The 23,393-nt window shown below is 36.3% G+C and overlaps 2 protein-coding genes across 3 annotated transcripts in view; one reads left to right on the top strand and one right to left on the bottom strand.

Annotated features, from left to right (window-relative positions):
* Positions 1 to 18,019, bottom strand: part of LOC110461633 (gamma-tubulin complex component 2-like) — a 40,003-nt gene extending 21,984 nt beyond the window's left edge. For both annotated transcript variants that reach the window (XM_021515187.1, XM_021515186.1), the window contains exons 1-17: positions 17,917 to 18,019; positions 13,460 to 13,681; positions 13,183 to 13,264; positions 12,962 to 13,053; positions 12,262 to 12,319; positions 11,324 to 11,455; positions 11,106 to 11,205; positions 9,664 to 9,752; positions 9,269 to 9,346; positions 8,467 to 8,548; positions 7,922 to 7,999; positions 4,804 to 4,871; positions 3,808 to 3,852; positions 3,429 to 3,521; positions 2,605 to 2,666; positions 2,339 to 2,381; positions 1,322 to 1,393 (exon numbers count right to left, since the gene is read on the bottom strand). In XM_021515187.1, the coding sequence (XP_021370862.1) occupies positions 1,322 to 1,393; positions 2,339 to 2,381; positions 2,605 to 2,666; positions 3,429 to 3,521; positions 3,808 to 3,852; positions 4,804 to 4,871; positions 7,922 to 7,999; positions 8,467 to 8,548; positions 9,269 to 9,346; positions 9,664 to 9,752; positions 11,106 to 11,205; positions 11,324 to 11,455; positions 12,262 to 12,319; positions 12,962 to 13,053; positions 13,183 to 13,264; positions 13,460 to 13,512 (1,227 nt within the window). In that variant the 5' untranslated portion in view covers positions 13,513 to 13,681; positions 17,917 to 18,019. The remainder of the gene's footprint in view (positions 1 to 1,321; positions 1,394 to 2,338; positions 2,382 to 2,604; positions 2,667 to 3,428; positions 3,522 to 3,807; positions 3,853 to 4,803; positions 4,872 to 7,921; positions 8,000 to 8,466; positions 8,549 to 9,268; positions 9,347 to 9,663; positions 9,753 to 11,105; positions 11,206 to 11,323; positions 11,456 to 12,261; positions 12,320 to 12,961; positions 13,054 to 13,182; positions 13,265 to 13,459; positions 13,682 to 17,916) is intronic.
* Positions 18,020 to 18,163: 144 nt separating this feature from the next.
* LOC110461634 (transmembrane protein 138-like) lies at positions 18,164 to 23,294 on the top strand. The gene is made up of 5 exons (XM_021515188.1): positions 18,164 to 18,248; positions 19,906 to 20,114; positions 20,345 to 20,516; positions 20,725 to 20,803; positions 22,213 to 23,294. The coding sequence occupies exons 2-5, from the start codon at positions 19,990 to 19,992 to the stop codon at positions 22,320 to 22,322; spliced, it is 486 nt and encodes a 161-aa protein (XP_021370863.1). The 5' UTR covers positions 18,164 to 18,248; positions 19,906 to 19,989; the 3' UTR covers positions 22,323 to 23,294.
* Positions 23,295 to 23,393: the final 99 nt, after the last annotated feature.

Genomic DNA, 23,393 nt, shown 5'->3' with positions numbered 1-23,393 from the left:
GGACAAGGTAACCAGGAACTAACACACAACAAGTATCTCTTATTGTACTGGACAAGGTAACCAGGAACAAACACACAAAACAGGTATCTCTTATTGTATAGGACAAGGTAACCAGGAACTAACACACAAAACAGGTACCTCTTATTGTACTGGACAAGGTAACCAGGAACTAACACACAACAAGTATCTCTTATTGGACTGGACAAGGTAACCAGGAACAAACACACAACAGGTACCTCTTATTGGACTGGACAAGGTAACCAGGAACTAACACACAAAACAGGTATCTCTTATTGTACAGGACAAGGTAACCAGGAACTAACACACAACAAGTATCTCTTATTGTACTGGACAAGGTAACCAGGAACTAACACACAAAACAGGTATCTCTTATTGTACAGGACAAGGTAACCAGGAACTAACACACAAAACAGGTATCTCTTATTGTACTGGACAAGGTAACCAGGAACTAACACACAAAACAGGTATCTCTTATTGTACAGGACAAGGTAACCAGGAACTAACACACAAAACAGGTATCTCTTATTGTACTGGACAAGGTAACCAGGAACTAACACACAAAACAGGTACCTCTTATTGTACTGGACAAGGTAACCAGGAACTAACACACAAAACAGGTACCTCTTATTGTACTGGACAAGGTAACCAGGAACTAACACACAAAACAGGTACCTCTTATTGTACTGGACAAGGTAACCAGGAACTAACACACAAAACAGGTACCTCTTATTGTACTGGACAAGGTAACCAGGAACTAACACACAAAACAGGTACCTCTTATTGTACTGGACAAGGTAACCAGGAACTAACACACAAAACAGGTACCTCTTATTGTACTGGACAAGGTAACCAGGAACTAACACACAAAACAGGTACCTCTTATTGTACTGGACAAGGTAACCAGGAACTAACACACAAAACAGGTATCTCTTATTGTACTGGACAAGGTAACCAGGAACTAACACAAAACAGGTATCTCTTATTGTACAGGACAAGGTAACCAGGAACTAACACACAAAACAGGTATCTCTTATTGTACTGGACAAGGTAACCAGGAACTAACACAAAACAGGTACCTCTTATTGTACAGGACAAGGTAACCAGGAACTAACACACAAAACAGGTATCTCTTATTGTACTGGACAAGGTAAGCAGACTTCAAATATATAAGGAAAAGTCCAGTTTACATGTTCCAGCATCAACATTAAGATATCTATCACAGAACAGTCAAAAAGATCTTTAGGTTTACAGTGATTCCTAGTCAGTTAACTTCAGAGCTTATCTGAACATATTTACTAACCTCAGAGTAAGGGTCTGATATGATCCCCTTGTAGATCCATTTTTCCAGGATTTCAAAGTAAGGAACACAGGCCTGTCAAGAGAAAATATTTTATCAACAGTGTAGTGACACAGAACTGAGTGGTGTGGTATTACTTACAGACTGGGTGAGGTACACAGAAATGAGTGGTGTGGTGTTACTTACAGACTGGGTGAGGTACACAGAAAGGAGTGGTGTGGTGTTACTTACCGACTGGGTGAGGTACACAGAAATCAGTGGTGTGGTGTTACTTACAGACTGGGTGAGGTACACAGAAAGGAGTGGTGTGGTATTACTTACAGACTGGGTGAGGTACACAGAAAGGAGTGGTGTGGTATTACTTACAGACTGGGTGAGGTACACAGAAAGGAGTGGTGTGGTATTACTTACAGACTGGGTGAGGTACACAGAAAGGAGTGGTGTGGTATTACTTACAGACTGGGTGAGGTACACAGAAAGGAGTGGTGTGGTATTACTTACAGACTGGGTGAGGTACACAGAAAGGAGTGGTGTGGTATTACTTACAGACTGGGTGAGGTACACAGAAAGGAGTGGTGTGGTATTACTTACAGACTGGGTGAGGTACACAGAAAGGAGTGGTGTGGTATTACTTACAGACTGGGTGAGGTACACAGAAAGGAGTGGTGTGGTATTACTTACAGACTGGGTGAGGTACACAGAAATGAGTGGTGTGGTATTACTTACAGACTGGGTGAGGTACACAGAAAGGAGTGGTGTGGTGTTACTTACAGACTGGGTGAGGTACACAGAAATGAGTGGTGTGGTGTTACTTACAGACTGGGTGAGGTACACAGAAAGGAGTGGTGTGGTGTTACTTACAGACTGGGTGAGGTACACAGAAATAGCAGCCACTAGTGACACAGAAAGGAGTGGTGTGGTGTTACTTACAGACTGGGTGAGGTACACAGAAATCAGTGGTGTGATATTACTTACAGACTGGGTGAGGTACACAGAAATCAGTGGTGTGGTGTTACTTACCGACTGGGTGAGGTACAGACACAGCTCCTGGCCCTTGGAATCTCTGTAAACAAACACAACGTTATATCTAACATTTATATCAACCTGTATGACAAACATAACAGCCAAATGTAATTCATGATCAACCCACATTTCTCAGCAATATTTCTAATTGTATATTCAATACTTATCTTTACTTGAGACTACATACTTAGCAATTCTTGATTATGTTTTTATTTCAAATTTAATCTTGAAAATTGCAGCTACCTGTTAACTTTGAAACTCACCCTATCAAGCCTGAGGTTTTTTCGTGGAGCAGACTCAAGACCACACCTCCTATACACTCCCCCTGTAACACAACACACAGCAGTAAGTGGTCATGCCTTGTAAACTTGTAAACAAAATATTTCAGACACAGACAAGGTTAATTTTTACATAGGATATTGGCATAAAGATCTGATCCGTAATAAAATATTCTTTCTCAAATTACTCCACTAGACTGTACCCAGAATGAGCATTATAGTAGGCTGGAAACAAGGATAAATACATTACTTTTTCTAGCACCTCATTAGCAGGATTCTTGGTGTAGTGGTAAATGCGTCAGACTTGATATGAGGAAGCTAAACTTTGGTTCAGATCCACCCAAGTGCCCTATTTTTTCATTACAGTGGAACCCACTTATTATGATATTGGTAATTATGATATATCGCTTAATAATTTCCCCTATGTAATGATTTTTTCCTTCTTTAACTAAGCAAATAAAAATAAATTGAAATGTTTTATGTTTTTATTTTCAAAGATATTTTTATTTCCTTAACATGGCTAGTAACATTTATTTTTTAATTCATCAGTTCTTACAGTGTATTGCTGAAAGGTTTAGAGCAATTTGAACAAAATTCATAAATTTATTTCGGCAAAATATATTGTTCAAATAGCTTAACATTGATCACATTACCTTAATCTCTATATATATGATAGACTGTCATCTTGTCTGTGGGAATGTTACATAATACATAAATATATAAACGAAATGGTCAGAGAAAACCTGACTACTCTGACAGAAACATAACTGTAGTAGGAGGTAAAACTGCGACCAACATGTCAAACCTACCCTGTTGACTGAGTTGGCCACAGCTGCCAAGATTTCCAACGTCCTCATCGTAGGCTGAATGTAAAACCACACCTTCTGTAGGGTGAGATTTCCCTACAATAAACAACACATTCACTCAGCACCCAGTATCATCAACATTTTAGAAAAAAATAAATGTTTAAATCAATCCTAGCTATGCTACTAATTGTTCAAACAAATAATACCAGTTACGTATAACAGCACGGCAAGTGAGGAATATGTTGTCTACATCGTAACCAGTCAGTAGGATAGTACTTTGAATTTTGTTTCATTGTTTCATTTAATTTATCTTTGAACATAAAGATGAGTTAAACACAAGCAGAAATTTGATAAAGTTTGCAGAGCAAATAAGTATACTCACCAGTCTGTTTTGGTGCTCCAGCTGGGCCACCAGTATCATGTAATCCTGTAACAGAAAACTCATTTATATACCAATTAATCCTGTAACAGACCTCTCATTTATATACCAATTAATCCTGTAACAGACCTCTCATTTATATACCAATTAATACTGTAACAGACCTCTCATTTATATACCAATTAATCCTGTAACAGACCTCTCATTAATATACCAATTAATCCTGTAAAAGACCTCTCATTAATATACTAATTAATCCTGTAACAGACCTCTCATTAATAAACCAATTAATCCTGTAACAGACCTCTCATTAATATACCAATTAATCCTGTGCAATTAATCCTGTAGCAGACCCCTCATTAATATATCAATTAATCCTGTAGCAGACCCCTAATTAATATAGCAATTAATCCTGTAGCAGACCCCTCATTAATATACCAATTAATCCTGTAGCAGACACCTCATCAATAATCAAATTGTTGGGATCATCCCAGTCACTAGCTCAGACTGTATCTGCCAGTAAAAAAACAGACCCTTCTTATCCTTCAACTTTTCTTCAATCTGTTACCTTTTCCTCCGAATAACTAAGTAGATAATTATTAATTATTGTGTAATATATATATAGTTTGTCATTTGTGCTGTATAAACCCAATTTCATGACAAAATCTTCAATTAGTTGCAGGTGGTCACTATATGGTAGAAGTAGAAATATAACAAGTACTCCTGTATCAGACCTCTCATTAATATACCATATATTCATGTAACAGACATATCACTAATATAACAATTCCCTACACTAAGGGAGGCATACAACATTTTTTTTTATCTTTTCACATATTTGAAACATTTAAAATGAAAACTTAAGCAGATTAAACAGAATCAAATGAAAATAATCTTTATTTCCAATAGACATATGCTACAACCTATTCATGATATGGTAGTGGTACAAAATGATTCACAACAACCTGCTACGAATGTGTTAGGAGAAATGGTACTTACTTTTATAAGTGTACGCATGGCTGCACTCAAGGCTTGGTTCACAAGTCCGTACTCAAATGCTGATTTCTCTGTTAAAAAAACCCCACAGAACACATGATGACTAGTTCTACACCCATCATAAACCAATGTGATATATCAGCAGACCACATAAAAGCAGAAAACTCATAGCCGTGATGACTTGGTCTACCATCTGATCCTTACGTTACATCCAATTAGTTGAAATGAGACGAGGTAAAATGATGTAATCAAAACATGTGTCTGTGTATGTTATTTATGAGAGTGACACCAAGTAAATATTTCCTAGTAGTTACCTAGTAGGTGGATGACTTGGAACTGTATTTTCTAAAAATTACACAAAACAATTGATAACAGTTGACTGTGGGCAACATTTTTTAAAGAACACTACACTGTGGCTGTATGACAGAAGACGATACATTCTATAAAGAACATTACACTGTGGCTGTATGATAGAAGACGATACATTCTATAAAGAACAATACATTGTAGCTGTATGACAGAAGACGATACATTCTATAAAGAACACTACACTGTGGCTGTATGACAGAAGACGATACATTCTATAAAGAACACTACACTGTGGCTGTATGACAGAAGACGATACATTCTATAAAGAACACTACACTGTGGCTGTATGACAGAAGACGATACATTCTATAAAGAACACTACACTGTGGCTGTATGACAGAAGACGATACATTCTATAAAGAACACTACACTGTGGCTGTATGACAGAAGACGATACATTCTATAAAGAACACTACACTGTGGCTGTATGACAGAAGACGATACATTCTATAAAGAACACTACACTGTGGCTGTATGACAGAAGACGATACATTCTATAAAGAACACTACACTGTGGCTGTATGACAGAAGACGATACATTCTATAAAGAACACTACACTGTGGCTGTATGACAGAAGACGATACATTCTATAAAGAACACTACACTGTGGCTGTATGACAGAAGACGATACATTCTATAAAGAACACTACACTGTGGCTGTATGACAGAAGACGATACATTCTATAAAGAACACTACACTGTGGCTGTATGACAGAAGACGATACATTCTATAAAGAACACTACACTGTGGCTGTATGACAGAAGACGATACATTCTATAAAGAACACTACACTGTGGCTGTATGACAGAAGACGATACATTCTATAAAGAACACTACACTGTGGCTGTATGACAGAAGACGATACATTCTATAAAGAACACTACACTGTGGCTGTATGACAGAAGACGATACATTCTATAAAGAACACTACACTGTGGCTGTATGACAGAAGACGATACATTCTATAAAGAACACTACACTGTGGCTGTATGACAGAAGACGATACATTCTATAAAGAACACTACACTGTGGCTGTATGACAGAAGACGATACATTCTATAAAGAACACTACACTGTGGCTGTATGACAGAAGACGATACATTCTATAAAGAACACTACACTGTGGCTGTATGACAGAAGACGATACATTCTATAAAGAACACTACACTGTGGCTGTATGACAGAAGACGATACATTCTATAAAGAACACTACACTGTGGCTGTATGACAGAAGACGATACATTCTATAAAGAACACTACACTGTGGCTGTATGACAGAAGACGATACATTCTATAAAGAACACTACACTGTGGCTGTATGACAGAAGACGATACATTCTATAAAGAACACTACACTGTGGCTGTATGACAGAAGACGATACATTCTATAAAGAACACTACACTGTGGCTGTATGACAGAAGACGATACATTCTATAAAGAACACTACACTGTGGCTGTATGACAGAAGACGATACATTCTATAAAGAACACTACACTGTGGCTGTATGACAGAAGACGATACATTCTATAAAGAACACTACACTGTGGCTGTATGACAGAAGACGATACATTCTATAAAGAACACTACACTGTGGCTGTATGACAGAAGACGATACATTCTATAAAGAACACTACACTGTGGCTGTATGACAGAAGACGATACATTCTATAAAGAACACTACACTGTGGCTGTATGACAGAAGACGATACATTCTATAAAGAACACTACACTGTGGCTGTATGACAGAAGACGATACATTCTATAAAGAACACTACACTGTGGCTGTATGACAGAAGACGATACATTCTATAAAGAACACTACACTGTGGCTGTATGACAGAAGACGATACATTCTATAAAGAACACTACACTGTGGCTGTATGACAGAAGACGATACATTCTATAAAGAACACTACACTGTGGCTGTATGACAGAAGACGATACATTCTATAAAGAACACTACACTGTGGCTGTATGACAGAAGACGATACATTCTATAAAGAACACTACACTGTGGCTGTATGACAGAAGACGATACATTCTATAAAGAACACTACACTGTGGCTGTATGACAGAAGACGATACATTCTATAAAGAACACTACACTGTGGCTGTATGACAGAAGACGATACATTCTATAAAGAACACTACACTGTGGCTGTATGACAGAAGACGATACATTCTATAAAGAACACTACACTGTGGCTGTATGACAGAAGACGATACATTCTATAAAGAACACTACACTGTGGCTGTATGACAGAAGACGATACATTCTATAAAGAACACTACACTGTGGCTGTATGACAGAAGACGATACATTCTATAAAGAACACTACACTGTGGCTGTATGACAGAAGACGATACATTCTATAAAGAACACTACACTGTGGCTGTATGACAGAAGACGATACATTCTATAAAGAACACTACACTGTGGCTGTATGACAGAAGACGATACATTCTATAAAGAACACTACACTGTGGCTGTATGACAGAAGACGATACATTCTATAAAGAACACTACACTGTGGCTGTATGACAGAAGACGATACATTCTATAAAGAACACTACACTGTGGCTGTATGACAGAAGACGATACATTCTATAAAGAACACTACACTGTGGCTGTATGACAGAAGACGATACATTCTATAAAGAACACTACATTGTAGCTGTATGACAGAAGACGATACATTCTATAAAGAACACTACACTGTGGCTGTATGACAGAAGACGAGGCTGTACCTTCTATAAAGCGTACAACTGTGGAGTAGTTGGAACACAGTGGTAGTTGACGTCGCACCAGTTCCTGTAGAGATGGATCTGTAACACAAATCACAACCATATTTATCATAAGACATCAAACTTATCATTTGTTTATCATTTCAATGACTGAATTGATGCCAAATTGTGATTATAGAATGTCATTATATATATATATCTGCCTATCAGATGTTATTCATAATTTTTTATCAATAACCTGATAACAGTTGAAAACAATATTGATATCCAGCCACCCTCATTCAGAGTTTTAAAATTTGGCTAATGTGACAGCTGGATGACTAGGACAACTGGCCAATCGGTCTCAACAACAACAGCAACAACAAGATTAGTGGTGGCTGGATAGTGTGACAACCAATGTCAAATGATGTTATCTTTACATCATAAATCAAGGATGGTGACCAATGGTATTTACAGCTTTAAGTATATTATTACTATCTGTATTTACTAATGTTGTGTAAAGAGATGCACTATGAAATGTAAATATGCTGACGTAAAATGTTACTTGCCAAGACTTTGGTCGATCATGAACTCCTTTGGTGCGTATCTCTCTGTCAGAGCTCTGGCAAGGATGTACTTCCCCTCAATACCCTGTTCACAAACAAAACATCATACATCATTACTCAGTCAACTAGTAACATTAATACACAGATATCAACTTCAATTCTTTTTTAACCAAGCAAATTAATGGAACTTATATTCCCCACTTACATGACAATAGTATAGCAAAAGTCGACTGCTGATCTCTGAGGTCTGAAGTAGACAATCATAGCACAGGACTTTCCAACTTTAATGTGCATACAAAATTTGGTCAATAGGAATATGCATACAAAACTTGGTTTAAATTTAACCATAACTAGGTAATGTATTGAATGGAAACCACAATTGACAATCGAGAACCCTCACTGACTATTAAAAGCACTAACTCATTCACCCCTGAAATTTCATGATTAACTATTCCAACCTTTGAATTGGAGGAGTTAAATTGTGTTTTCAGGGGTGAAAAATTCTGGCCTGAAACTTGCCATTATGTATGCTCATACCAAATTTGGTTGAAATAGAACCGTTTTAGGGCAGTAATTGCACATAAATCAATTAATGAAACAGAATTAACTAATCATTAATTATGGATAAAAATGCATCCATCACCAAATTTTACTGAAGTCTGACCATTGTTAGGTTGAGGAATAAGAACTAAGTGTGACAGATAAATGAAAAGACACACAAATTAATGATCCCATTTTCTTTGAATAGCGAAGGATGAAGAAACTGGTTGATATACACAGTTGATCTTAATACTTGGTGAGTTACCTGCATACAGCAGAGAATGTCTTCTATGATGGAGTGTTCCTGTAGTGCTAGAGGCAGGCTGCCCAGGGGTACAATGTTCTGTAGATAATATAACTAGATTACATATGGAAATATATACAGCAGAAAAAAAACATGGTATTGTCTATTTTACTAATATTTTCCTTTTTACAAAAATTGCATTTGTGTAATGGGCACAGAATTTGTCCAAAATCATCCGATGTTGATATACTTGTAACAAATTACTTAGCATATTGAAGTTGCCATATCACTTACAATGTTAAAAGCTTGTAATTTCTGTAAGCATGATATGCAAGGCGTAGCCAAGAGCTCACAAGTGGTATGATGTGTTTAAAGATACAGGCCCAATCTACAGGCCCAATTGTATTATTAAGTACCTGATCTGTTGGTTCATCAACACCAACAATGAAGTCCAGTGTAAGTGAAGGTCGCTGGAATAGCCAGTCTGGTTGGTGAGGAATATTTACTAAAAACACAAAGAATAAGATTAAATCTTAATAGCAGCAGAAACAGAACATCCAGAATCCACCAAATACAAGTTCAAAATATTGACTTTGGTTTGTAACTATTAAATGATTACTTCAGCAAGACTTTGTAGGACAAAAACAACACAGCGAGGTAAAAACCCTTTCTCAATAAATCTTTCAGGCATTTACCTCCTCAATTCACCGTTTTACCTCTGACCACCTCAATGTATCAGTTTACCTCTGAGCTCCTCAATGTATCAGTTTACCTCTGAGCTCCTCAATGTATCAGCTAACCTCTGACCTCCTCAATGTATCAGTTTACCTCTGAGCTCCTCAATGTATCAGTTTACCTCTGACCTCCTCAATGCATCAGTTTACCTCTGACCTCCTCAATGTATCAGTTTACCTCTGACCTCCTCAATGTATCAGCTAACCTCTGACCTCCTCCATGTATCAGTTTCCCTCTGACTTCATCAATGGATCAGCTTAACTCTGACGGCTTCAATGATTCAGTTTCCCTCTGAGCTCCTCAACGTATCAGTTTACCTCCGACCTCCTCAGTGTATCAGTTTACCTATGACCTCCTCAATGTACCAGTTTACCTCTGACCTCTTCAATGATTCAGTTTCCCTCTGACTTCATCAATGGATCAGCTTAACTCTGACCTCTTCAATGATTCAGTTTCCCTCTGACTTCATCAATGGATCAGTTTACCTCTGACTTCCTCAATGTATCGGTTTACCTCTGACTTCATCCATGTATCAGCTTAACTCTGACGGCTTCAATGATTCAGTTTACCTCTGACCTGCTCAATGTATCAGTTTGCCTCTGACCTCCTCAATGCTTCAGTTTACCTCTGACTTCATCTATGTATCAGTTTACCTTTGACCTCCTCAATGTATCAGTTTACCTCTGAGCTCCTCAATGTATCAGCTAACCTCTGACCTCCTCAATGCATCAGTTTTCCTCTGAGCTCCTCAATGTATCAGTTCACCTCTGAGCTCCTCAATGTATCAGTTTACCTCTGAGCTCCTCAATGCATCAGTTTACCTCTGACCTCCTCAATGTATCAGATTACGTCTGACCTCCTCAATGTATCAGTTTACCTCTGACCTCCTCAATGTATCAGTTTACCTCTGCCTTCATCAATGTATCAGTTTACCTCTGACCTCCTCAATGTATCAGTTTACTTCTGACTTCCTCAATGTATCAGTTTACCTCTGACCTCCTCAATGTATCAGTTAACCTCTGACCTCCTCAATGTATCAGTTTACCTCTGACCTCCATTCATTGTTCAACTTTAGAACAAACCTAGTAGCAAATCATTTATTCTGTCATGCGTAAAAACTTGCCATTGCGTTTAAGCTGTTTTTCACGAAGAGCTTTTGTTAGGATCTCTGAGGACGTTGTGGCAGGTGCAGATTTTGCTTCCTTCAGTAACTTGTCTCGAATCTGTGGAAAATATGTTACATCTTAAAATAAAACAAAAGAATTGAATAAATTTTATAACATAACGGGAATAAAAAGACTTTTGGTAACAGGTTCCTTCTGATGACTGTAGTATACTTACCTCAGACAATTCTTGTACAGACAATTTGGTACCAGGGGCGGGTAACTGTGATGTGACTCGATCGTGAGGAACAAGCGTCATGCCTGCCACCTCAGCCTTGTCCTTGGCATGCTTTTCTATAAACTCTTTTGTCTGAAATGTTGTAAAGATGAAAATTAGCTATAAAGTAATGGATTACAGTATATTTTTGTTTGTTTCTGTATTCAATGTAAATTTGATTTCAGGTTCACCTCTTCAAACAAGAAAACTCTATGTTCATGATAAACTAATAAACTTAAAGAAAAGAAAATGGCTGCATACTATTGTTTTTTGCTTATTTGTCTTTGTTTATAAGACACTGATATATGTTCTGTATTGTAATGTGTTTGATTTTAAAGAAACCATTATCCGTCAATCTATTATACAATCTGTACGGACAAAGGCCTAAGGGTATATATATTCATTTCATTCAATACTCAGTTTGGTAACTTCCCAACTAACAATCAAATATGCTGATTTATAAATGCTTGTTCTATGTAAAATTTGTCTATGGATTCTTCTTGTTATTACCTGGTATGATAATGTTTAATATATCTACATGTATAGCAATTTATAAGTAGTTTTTATCTGGTAGTGATAACAGGGGTCTGGATTGTCATTACTATAAATAAAATCTGTTTTCTGCAATTACAATAAGTTTTCTACAAGTAGTTTTTTTTGTATTAAAATGACATGAAATTTTGGGAAGAATTCAAACCGAACATTTCAGGCTTCATTTGACGGCCAATTCAATTGATCTCTCCTTACAGAGACAATCTCCTATATCAATCAATCTCTAGATACATGTAAAAGTAGATGGAGAGACAGTCCCTCAAAACAGGATTGAAATTATTGTTAATTCTGCTTCAACATCATCTTAAACATTATCTTCATGTGTCAAACAAAATCTTCTTTAATACCTGTTCTTCCTCTGTTAGCTTGGACAGAAGGAACACCAGAGGATCAAGGTCTCGCACACTGCAAAGCACAAATACAGATTTTCTTTTAATACGTCACACATATATACACCTTGGCAGCAAATACTGATCACTTGGTCACTAGTCCTGGGAATCAGTTAAATATTTAAGATTGATTATCAGAACTTCAATATCAACCGTTCATCAATTATTGGATGGAATTTGTGCCAAATGAAAATATGTTTATGTTGGATTTTACCTCATTTATTAAGTAAACAAGCCATTCGCATTAATATGTCTCGCCTATGTCCTGCTTTGACCATCAATGCACATATCAGAGAACTAACTTAAAAGCAAAAAAAATTAATGTTGATGAAGATGCTGACGAAGTCAATGGACCATGAAATGTAGGCTGCATCCAGCATTTGATGCATGGGTTAAGATGTACTACCTAAGATGCATCTATGCTCCAAGTTTGGTTGGTCTAGCACTTATACTTTCAATGAAACAAACTTAAACGCAAAAAAATAATGTTCACGCTGCCGCTGGAAAACGACACCTAAGTCTCGCTTCCACTTCGTGGCGGCAAGTCAAAAATCTGAAGATGGAAAAGACAAGTGCAGGATATGTTATTTGGTAACATACCAGTACTTCATTTAACTGATATAGAAGATGTTCATATGATAGTAATAGTAAATCTTACTTTTTGGCCTTCAGGTCATCATATTTGGCAAGGAACTCAATGGGTGTCTGTGTGGAGCCTGCAATCTTCCTCTTTGACTGATGGGCAGACACCTATGATGGAAAGTAAAACATTTCGACATTTCAAAGACTGATGAGCTGACACCTGTGCTGGGTATTAAGATATTTCAGTCTGATGAACTAGCAACTACCATGTAGTAAGAAATATTGTAACCATCTTACCTGTGTAGTTATATAGGGTTTCATGTTATTCAGTAACATCTCTGTGTACACCTCTGCCCCAACTGGGTCTGCTGATCGCATTCTACAAAGAACATGTTGCTTCGTCATTGCATTTATTGAATCAAAGCTGATTAATGAAAAATTTCTCAACTGGTTTTAATTTTTAAATTTCTATCTTAATTTCAAACAGATCAAGAGAATATTAAAGACTTATTTTCATTTTTGTTTATTTTCATCTAAGAACTTTGTTATTCAGAAATTGATTGAAGATACATACCCGAGAAGGTTCAACAGCTCACTGACATGGTGGTGTACTTTAAACTCACTCATCTTGAGTGTTTGTGATATTTTATCTTAAATATTAAGTTTTGCAGGATAATCTAATGTCACACTATGAACCATCATATTATCTGACTGGATCCAGATAAGGTAGTAGTGGACAATCAAGTTCCATCTCAATGTGTCTGGCAACAAATTTGTCAAGTTGTCATACTTCCACCTGAAAATGTAGCCAAAACAATAGTTATGAAAATATCGAAAAGAATGGGGAAAAAAAAAAAAAAAAGGAAATGGAGGGGGATGAATATTTCATTCTACCCCTCCTCCTCTACTCCAGACTGGCAAGGAATTGGGGTAAAAACATGAAAAGGTTAGAAAATATATATGTTACCTGAAACACATATATATATTTTATTTTTGCCTCATGAGGTTAATGTACATGTGTTTCAGGTAACATGACGGGCAAAACAGGGAAGGTTGGTGGGGAAGGGGGGCTTGAGTGAGATAAAAGTTGTAAGGGTTGGAGGTAAAAACTAGGGTAACCCAGGGTACCTGAGCTAATACAAAGTCTTTTTAAGATCATTTACTGATCAACGAAGTGTATAGACAGCTAAATGTGTTGATTCATGGTTTTACTCTCTCTAATAGGATGCGAAATATACAAGGCCCTGCTGCTAATATTTGAGTCCATCTTTTTCAATGACAACACAGATTTTGGTATCCTATTGCCAAGTTGATGCATAAACAAATGTACTTTTAGGTAACAAGGATAGCTCACTGTATGTATAGGAGGAAAGGAAAAATGCAAGAGATCAGATTCAGACTGATCCAAATCATCCTTAAAACCAGCAACCCAGCCACTAGATGGGCACTCTTACTAATGACCAAAGCAGTTCTACATGTACAGTAAGCACAGTGACACTTTTAGCCTCCTTTAATTGAATTGGTTTTGTATGAAGTGTTTTTCTGTTACCAAAGAATTTCATGTAAAGTCTCTCAGTAAAGGTTATGTGTGTCTGTGGCAGATCTGGTCTGGACTGATTGCTAGTGATCAGATAATTGATACTACCGGTAAAACTGATGTTTCTGCCTGTATATAGCTCTGGTGTCCCTGTCCGGTACATTGCATTTACATGTCCTCCTGAATATGTTACAAATCATTCACTTCAGTAAAGTTTGCTTGTTGCTTATTTACCAAATACTAGTGTGGCAGGTTTTAATTGTACATAGGACTACGGTCGCCTTCTAATGCTAGAGGGAATTTGCCTTTAGCTCAGTGGTAGAGCATATGACTATGAACCACGAGATTGAGGGTTTGATCCCCTGGTGGAAGCACACTATTCTCTTTCCTGTTAGCTATATATTTAGTCTTACACTAGTAATACCTGAAGTACAACATCCCCCTTTTGTACCATATGCGATATGTGAAGAGTGATATATCGGTGATGGAGCATAAATTATAAAATTATGAAGCAGAACTGGGCAACTTACTTACAATGAGCAGCTTTAGTTTAAGTGCTTAATAGTGTCCATCTAGAATTCAGGGGTGATGACATTTACATAAGGAGGGAGCTCGAGGAAAGTTTAGGAAACAGCTTTGACAGGCGTCTATTGGTTACCAGGTCACTTCATTTGGTTAGAGCATTCTACTACAGATGTGCTCGGGAGTCCTGGTTCCGAATCTGTGTCTGGGTCTATTGCATTTTGCCTCTCTTGCACATGTTCCAAAACTGTCTGTAAATAACTCTATTTAATCTGAAATTTTCCTCGTCTTATGCAGGTTGGGTACAACGTCGCATATGGGTAATAATCCTGCATTTGGGTAACAGTCACCCATTTGAGTAACAATTTTATTACTGAAATGGGGAATAAAGTGAAATATAAACACACGAAGTTCTTTTAAACACTTGGAGCAAAAAGGGTGTCATTCTGTCAACTAAATCAAATATATAACACAATGAAGGACATTTGTGCACAAAAACTTATCAATTCTGCTATCTAACTTTTGTGAAAAGGACAAACCATATCACTGACTTTGTTCTCCATTGACTTCAGTGTGTTAAGTCAATGAGACTTAATCCAGTGCAAATGTGACAGGTAAGCATGATATTTGGTTGGTTGGTTAACGGGTTTCGCGCCTACATGAATCCGCCCTCACGGAAGTCAGTGTTCTGTCGGCGTGAGGGAAGGCAAAGAGGGAAGTTGCCTTCCCTCGCATGATATTGTTATGTGTGCTATTTATAGCTGGTAACGGGTTGTTTCGCCCCAAATCCCGTTCGCCCTAAGGGTTGCTTCGCCCCAAATCCCGTTCGCCCCAGGTTGTTTCGCCCTAAAAAAAAATTTTTTCTTTAAGTCATAAATATCATGTTAAAAGTTAAAAAAACTTATCTTTCTCTTGAATCAAGATATAATTACGTGCCGGAAGGTGAAGGACGAACCTGTATATTCATCACCGAATCCTACAACGGACATACTAATATCCGGAATATACTGTATATTATCGTTTTCATTTCTTTACCTTAATTAAGTAATGTTGTTCTTTATAAAATGCACCTGTATATATTTTAACGTTAAAAAAATTTAAAACATGATATAAACAATTAAAAAGCACCCTGTCACGTCAGCCATTTTATATAAAACAAATTTCTCTTAGTACATAGATACGTATACGAAATGGACATAGATTAGGTACAAATTGCGTATAAGAATGAAAAGAAATTAATACTTTAATTATATATATCTATAATATATAGATAAGATATGGACATATAATGAAACTAAATTAATTTCTCTAAGTACATAGATACGTATACGAAATGGACATAGATTAGTTACAAATTGCGTATATAGACTGAAACTACATACGTATATTAATTGCGTATAAGGATGAAAAAAAAAAAAACTTTCTCTAGAGAAGTATACGAAATGTAAATAATTCCCCGAGTACATAGATACGTACTTTAATTGTTAAGCAGATGTGTACATTTGAATTATGAAATAAACGTTGGCAATTTACTTAAGGAATTATCAAAATACAATAAATATACTTGTATAATAATGTACTTGTCAGTCTGCCAGGTTCTATGCTGCCAACAGTCACACACATCACTTCAGATACCATGCTGTCTGCGTCTAACCACGGAGTCGCACAAAATGCACAAATCATCCATAACGTAAATTACGTTATGGATGATTTGTGCATTTTGTAACTTGTTATAAATAGAGCATTTCTCAGTACTGTGTTATAACTCAACATTACTAATGTTGAATTATAACACAGTATTGAGAAATGCTCTATTTATGACAAGTTACCTACTCAAAATTATCTACTCAAATATGCATATTAATTTTTATTGGTCGGTACTATCACGGACTTAAATCTAATTCCGTGGTACTATCAAAACTTCTCAAAATGGACATAATCTCCAATTAGCAAAAAACAACACGGACGTGTGCAGAAATCAAGTAAAGAAAACATCGTCACACGGCGACGAGTATGCGTACAGCCGTACACTAAACTAATTTAAATGTGTTAACATGGAAATAATATTGTTGTATACCCCGCAATTTTTAAAATTACACCATTTTTGTTTCATTTCACTATTCTTACTTATTTCTAAAATTAAATTCAATATATGTTATAATGTGTGTCGGCGTTAAGAAAATAACGTAATCCGTTTTTTTGCTTTACAATGTACTTAAAACAACACAAACACATTTTTTTTTAAAATAAAACTGATTTTATTGATATGAAAGACTAAGAAGTCTTAATTTGTGACTTAAAACAAATAAAAATGAAAAGAAAATACCAAACAATGTTTCGCCCTAAAAAAAATGTTTTAGGGCGAAACAACCTGGTGCGAAACAACCTAGGGCGAACGGGATTTGGGGCAAAACAACCCGGAACCTTTATAGCTACTCTGATACAATTTGTCATTTTCACAAAAATTTAGACAACTTAATTTACATATTTTTGTACACAATTGTATCTCATTGTATTTTTTATTTGATTATGTTGAAAGAATGACGCCCTTTTTTGTTCATAATGTGTAAAAGAACTTTGTGTGTTTTTATTTCCCTTTATTACCCATTTCAGTCATAAAATTATCACTGAAATGGGTAACTGTTACCCAAATGCAGGATTATTACCCATATGCACAGTTGTGCCCAACCTGTTATGAAATTGGTGTAAAATATTGACATTTCGTTGATATAAATCGTCCTTTACAGTGTATACAGACGGGCAAAAGCTCACCATCATGTGCCGTGCTAGGAATGTTTACATTTTGTACATGCATCATTTGCATGTCTGTTTGTAAACAATCAGGCAGTAATCTGGGTGCTCTCTTATTTACTAATCAACAAAGCCCAAAACAAATTCGACCGCCATGAAGTTGTTTCTCGGAGCTTGTTAAAATTAAGATATCGGACCACAATATATATCTATAAATTTACCTGCAGCATTCTAATACGTGACTCTCAAAAGTTTCGTTAACATTCCCGCGTTCAATCCTCCATGTTTGTTCTCGAACTGTCAGTCAGGTGACTAAAAATATATAGAATATTGTTAGGATTTGAAAAGAAATCAGATACCTAGATAAGGATAAAAAGCTTCCATTATATTTTATGATTGCAAAATACATTGGTTACAATGTTGTCAGCAAGAGTTTAAAGAGAAACTGTATAAAAAGGAAATGAGATACAACGTGATATCGCGAGACTTTGTAGCCATCGTAAACAGTAATGGCCGCCAAAATAGGGAAGATTGTGATGTTACTGAAATAGTGGTGAGTTTATTTAAAGTTTCTGACTTCGTTTATGCGATAATCTTATATTTTACTCATGTGGATCAACACATAAGATATATTGACAGACATGGAAAATATATGTATACTTAAATGGAAAAATATCGCACCTGTTAGATCTTTCCTATAGTCTGACAAGTTTCAACACAGTCAGAATGAAGCAGATGTTGGTTTTATTGTCATTGTCATAGATATTTATGGTTTTAGAACTAGGAGTCAGATACGGTAAAAGAAACTCGGAGAGGGGATAAGTTTTTGTTTTTTTAAAGAAGATGAAAAGAATGAATGAAAACGATAGCGNGGGGAGTAGACCTTTCGAAACTCAGTTGTTTCGGTACCGAAATGTACTTGTTTATGGCATTAAAACTTTGTACGTTGGTTGAGATTTCCTGTGTGTTGACGATATATTCAGTGTTCTAAATAAGAACTTTGATAACTTTAAAAGCCATACATTATGCAAAGCGAAATTAAGGCATGGTTTGTCCTAACAAGATATTCACTGAGTGTGCTGGAAAATCTTGCCATCCAACTCATCAACGATATTGTTAACCAGGAATTCAATAATTCTGTAGTAGGACGAGGAACAGTGATAAAGATAGTGCCTTTGCTGGGGCTCGAACCCATGACCCTAAGTGGCTCTCCAGCCCGATGCTCTACCACTGAGCTAAAGGGATGGCACTATCTTTATCAATATTCCTCGTCCTACTACAAAATGGTGCCATTGACCCTCCCCATTCAAGATAGGAGAACCCTTGGCGGAGAGTCAAAGAACCTGGGTTGGTGATTGAAAAAGAGGAGAAAAGTGTAAAAGATGTGCATTGATTAGGTTGCCTTACAAGCATCAGCTGTAGGGAATTTCCATTTAGCTTAGCGGTAGAGCATCAGGCTTGAGAGCCAAGGGTCGCAGGTTCAGGCCCAGCGACGGCACTATCTTTATCACTATTTCTCGTCCTACTACAATTCTCATGATCTTGCCCTCAGTGTATTTTATCGAGTACCACCAGGCCCCTTTCTTGTTGAACCTGAAAGAAAACGACATGTGCAGATCTGAACTGAGACAGTCAGGAATATTCGGCAGGAATAATCATGTAGATTGAGGGGTCCAGATGTGCCTTGCCGAACCTAAAATGCTGACTATTGCTAGTTTGCGTTATTTCTTTATAAAACAAGGCCATGCACATGCATACTTGCCAACCCTCCCTATTTAAGAGGGAGACTCCCGAATTTGGACCCTAAAATAAAGCAATTTCAACCAGTGAATTTGCTAGACTGTTCTTACTGTTTAAGATCTGATGATTTCATCTGAAGCTCAAAAGATGTTATTGAAGTTTTCCCTAGGGTGTACATACACACATTATATTTATGCTTTTAATTTCTTTCAGCATTTTCATGTTGTCTGAATGTCTTTTCTGTTTTTTACCTGTAATCTTCTTGAGAAAATGGTATGCTCTATTGTCATGACTTGTAGTTTCTAATTCAGAACTGTGATTCAGAGATTTTTGACAAAGTGATTGCCCTTTGAGTATCAAACAGCATATTGTACATTGGTGTCATGCTCTTGGTTTAGAGTCGAGAGCTGTGAATGAATTGATCAGTAAAATATTTCATCATGTCAATTAATAATCTTAATTCCCTACAGGCCAACACACTTTGAATGATGGATCCCACTTAGTGACCTGCAGAAGTTGTTTTTCACTGGAGAGATTAGACATCAAAGACCATCATGTTGGTGGAGAGGTACCGCCCCATCCTCTACCTCCAATACTTCCTTCTTCTCATCGACCTCTTCATGAACTCATTTATTGAGTTGATGCGATTTGAAAATGTTATTCTCCTTGTGATGTTTGTGTAAGTAAATTTTCATTGACAGAAAATATCAACTATAAATATACAATAATCCTTTAGCAGGAGACATAGTATATTGATTCATTATAGAAAACCTAACATATTAGTTCACAATAGAAAACCTGAACCTTAGATATAAGTTAACTGCATGTAGAAAAACTCAGATATAAGTTCAATACAGAAAACCTGAGAGTGATTTATAGTACAAATGTGTGTGTCTTTGATTGTTACAGGGTACAGGATGTGTGTATCATCTTCGCGGTGATTGTAGTCTTCCTTCTCTTCTTCAACACATACATATTCCAGGCTGGCTTGGTCAACATTCTTATAAACAAATTCAAGATGGTGATCGGTGTTACATTCATCTACTTTGGTCTCAATGTAGGCCTACATGTGTGGGAAATGGTGAGCTGTACTTATATTACTGAAGATAAAATGTGATACATTGTAAGCCGACTTGTATGAGAAATGATGTTATCTAACAATTATCGAAGAGAAAACAGTCTTGATTGAGGTCTATACAAATGTATATGTAATATATATCTGAAGGCTATATAAATCATAATGTTTTAGTTGTAATTTTTTGAGCTGACCGATGATGTTTTAATTTCAGAGCCTGAGATGGAAAAGCCCCAACATTTATGTCTGGGATACACCTGGTTTTCTGCCCATATTTGTGATACAGAGGGCAGGTATGTATTATAGTATCTGCCGAGTAGACCAAAGTTGACCCTCTGACTTATTTTTGGGAGGGAAGGCCATTTACATTGTAGGACCATCATCAACAAAAAATACTGGGTATAAAATGTTTCAATTTATTATAGTTATCAGAACTCAAAATATACAACAGCATTCATCATCATTTTTCTGATTTTTTTTTACAGCTTGGTATTAAATATAAATCATAAATTACCAAAAAGGTAGATTTGATTTTCCAGAACGTTTTAAAACTAGAAAACATTTTTAAGACACTAATGCCTCCTTGGCCCTATAGTTGACCTATACAGTGCAAGATTGACCTTGGCATTAACCTTGGGTCCCTGATACAGGAACGCATCAGGGGTATTCTCATACTTTACTTTTGTATCAACTTTGATGAAAATCTGTTGAGATATATAGTCGGTGGGTCATGTAAATGAATCAAAGACAGGATAGGTATGGATAAGACCTTATACCCCCCCCCCATAAAATGGTGGGGCATAAAAAAACATTCTAATAGTATGCAATAAATCTACATTTGATAATTCCAATTCCCTGTTTTTATATGCCCCTCAAATTTGACGGGAGTATTATGGTATGGCGTCGTCCGTTCGGCATAAACTTTTGTTTGTCAGGCAATCTCCTCCTACATTTTTCACCCGATTTCTTTGAAACTTGGTTTACATTATAATCATGATATGAAGTTGTGTTTCCAAAAAAGGATTCTGATTCGACAATTTTTGCAAAGGTTTTTGCCCTTTGTTTATTTCAGTATTTGATTTTTTGTCCGGCAATCTCCTCCTACATATTTTGACCGATCTATTCGAAACTTGGTATACATTATAATCACGATATGAAGTTGTGTTTCCCTGAAAATAATTTTGATTCAACTATTTTTGCAAAAATTATTTCCCTTTGTTTATTTCAGTATTTGAGATCTCCTACATTTTTTGATAGATTTATTTGAAACTTGGTAAACTTAATAATCATGATATCAAGTTGTGTTTAATGAGTTGGAGATTAATCTTTTGATTACTTGTTTTCCTTAAACTGTTAGAAAATTAAAGAAAATCGAAAGATTTATAGCATGCTAGCTAGCCACTCTTAAGGTGATGCAATTCTTATTTTAATGCAAGATAGTATATAACACTATATGGCATTCAACGGGCATATATTGTTCCGCCCTGCGGTACTCTTGTTTACCAATGATTTTCCCAAACTTGAAGCCAAAATCTGTTTCATAAGGTAGGTTCTCCCTTGTTCTGTCTGGGACTTGTCTTAATTTGAAATTCTCTTCTATAACATTACTTGCATAATGTAAATCTGCTAGATATTAATACATGTTGTGGACAATGTTTATTTCCAGGTTTGTGTATAATAGACTATGTTGTATGTTGTCTAGGTGCTGTGTTGTACTACTACTTCTACAAAAGAACAGCATTGAAGTTAGGAGACCCCAGGTTCTACCAAGACTCGGCCTGGATCAGGAAGGAGTTTGAGAAGAGAAGATAATCCATGCTGATATGACAGTTGTTTGCCCCAGTGATAGTGAGAATGAGGAGTGTGTAAGGGTCTGTGGTAGAATATATGCTAGAGTGTGTAGAGTTGTGTCCCTTGTGGTGGCTAGTGTGTTGCCATATAAGAAGACTACCAGTTATCTCAAATGTGTTGTATGTTTGGAAAAGTGATTTCAACAGCCATCCCCTCTCACATATAAAGATACACTGCCATGTCATCACAAATAGATCAAATGATATTTAAAATAGATACAAATTGTCTTCAGTTTTGATTTATTTTGAATCTGAAATCTGACATTGACCTTGTACTATGTATCAGGCAAAGGCATAGCTAAGCATACACTTAAATGTACAGGGTCATATTTCTGGAATCAGTGTCACATTTCCTCACACATATTAGCAAATATTAGCAAATATTATTGATGGCATAATTTCTAAATGTTTTGTTTAATAAACAATATTTGAGTAAGTTAGGTTTACACCCATAAAAAAAGTATATAATTTTACAGTCGCCTGTAGCCATATAATGAAAGAATCATACAAAAATGATTGAGTCATTGATTGTATGTCAAAGCTGTCCATCATGAGTTGACATTATAACATGAATGTTCCTTTGTGGTAGGAATGTTCCTTTGTGGTAGGAATGTTCCTTTGTGGTAAGAATGAGGAGTGGCAGGAGACTGGAAGTTATACCTGTAGTGACACAGGTTTGGCGAGTTTTAATATATAACAGGTGACTTATACTGATATTTATATTTTAATATCAAAATGTGAGATTTGTTTAAAAAGAAATGAAGTAGTTGTCGACTAAGATTTTTCTCCCTCTGTTGCTGTAATTATGGTATATTGTATTACCAGATAATAGTGAAATGCCTAACATTGCCAAAATGGTCAATGTATATATATGATATATATATATGGGGCAAAGAAGTAATTCCAACAGTGTGGACAAGTTTAGGTTGTCAAATTTTCTGAGCGATCCGCTCCTTTATCAAGACACAGTGAAACAGATTTTACCGTTTATATTACTTCTTTGACCCATATGAGATATATATATATATATATA

Source organism: Mizuhopecten yessoensis, unplaced genomic scaffold (genome assembly GCF_002113885.1).
Source record: "Mizuhopecten yessoensis strain PY_sf001 unplaced genomic scaffold, ASM211388v2 scaffold10643, whole genome shotgun sequence".
In the NCBI taxonomy this organism is placed as follows: domain Eukaryota; kingdom Metazoa; phylum Mollusca; class Bivalvia; order Pectinida; family Pectinidae; genus Mizuhopecten; species Mizuhopecten yessoensis.
Note: the sequence above shows the minus strand (reverse complement) of the source record. Positions and strands in the feature narration are given on the sequence as shown.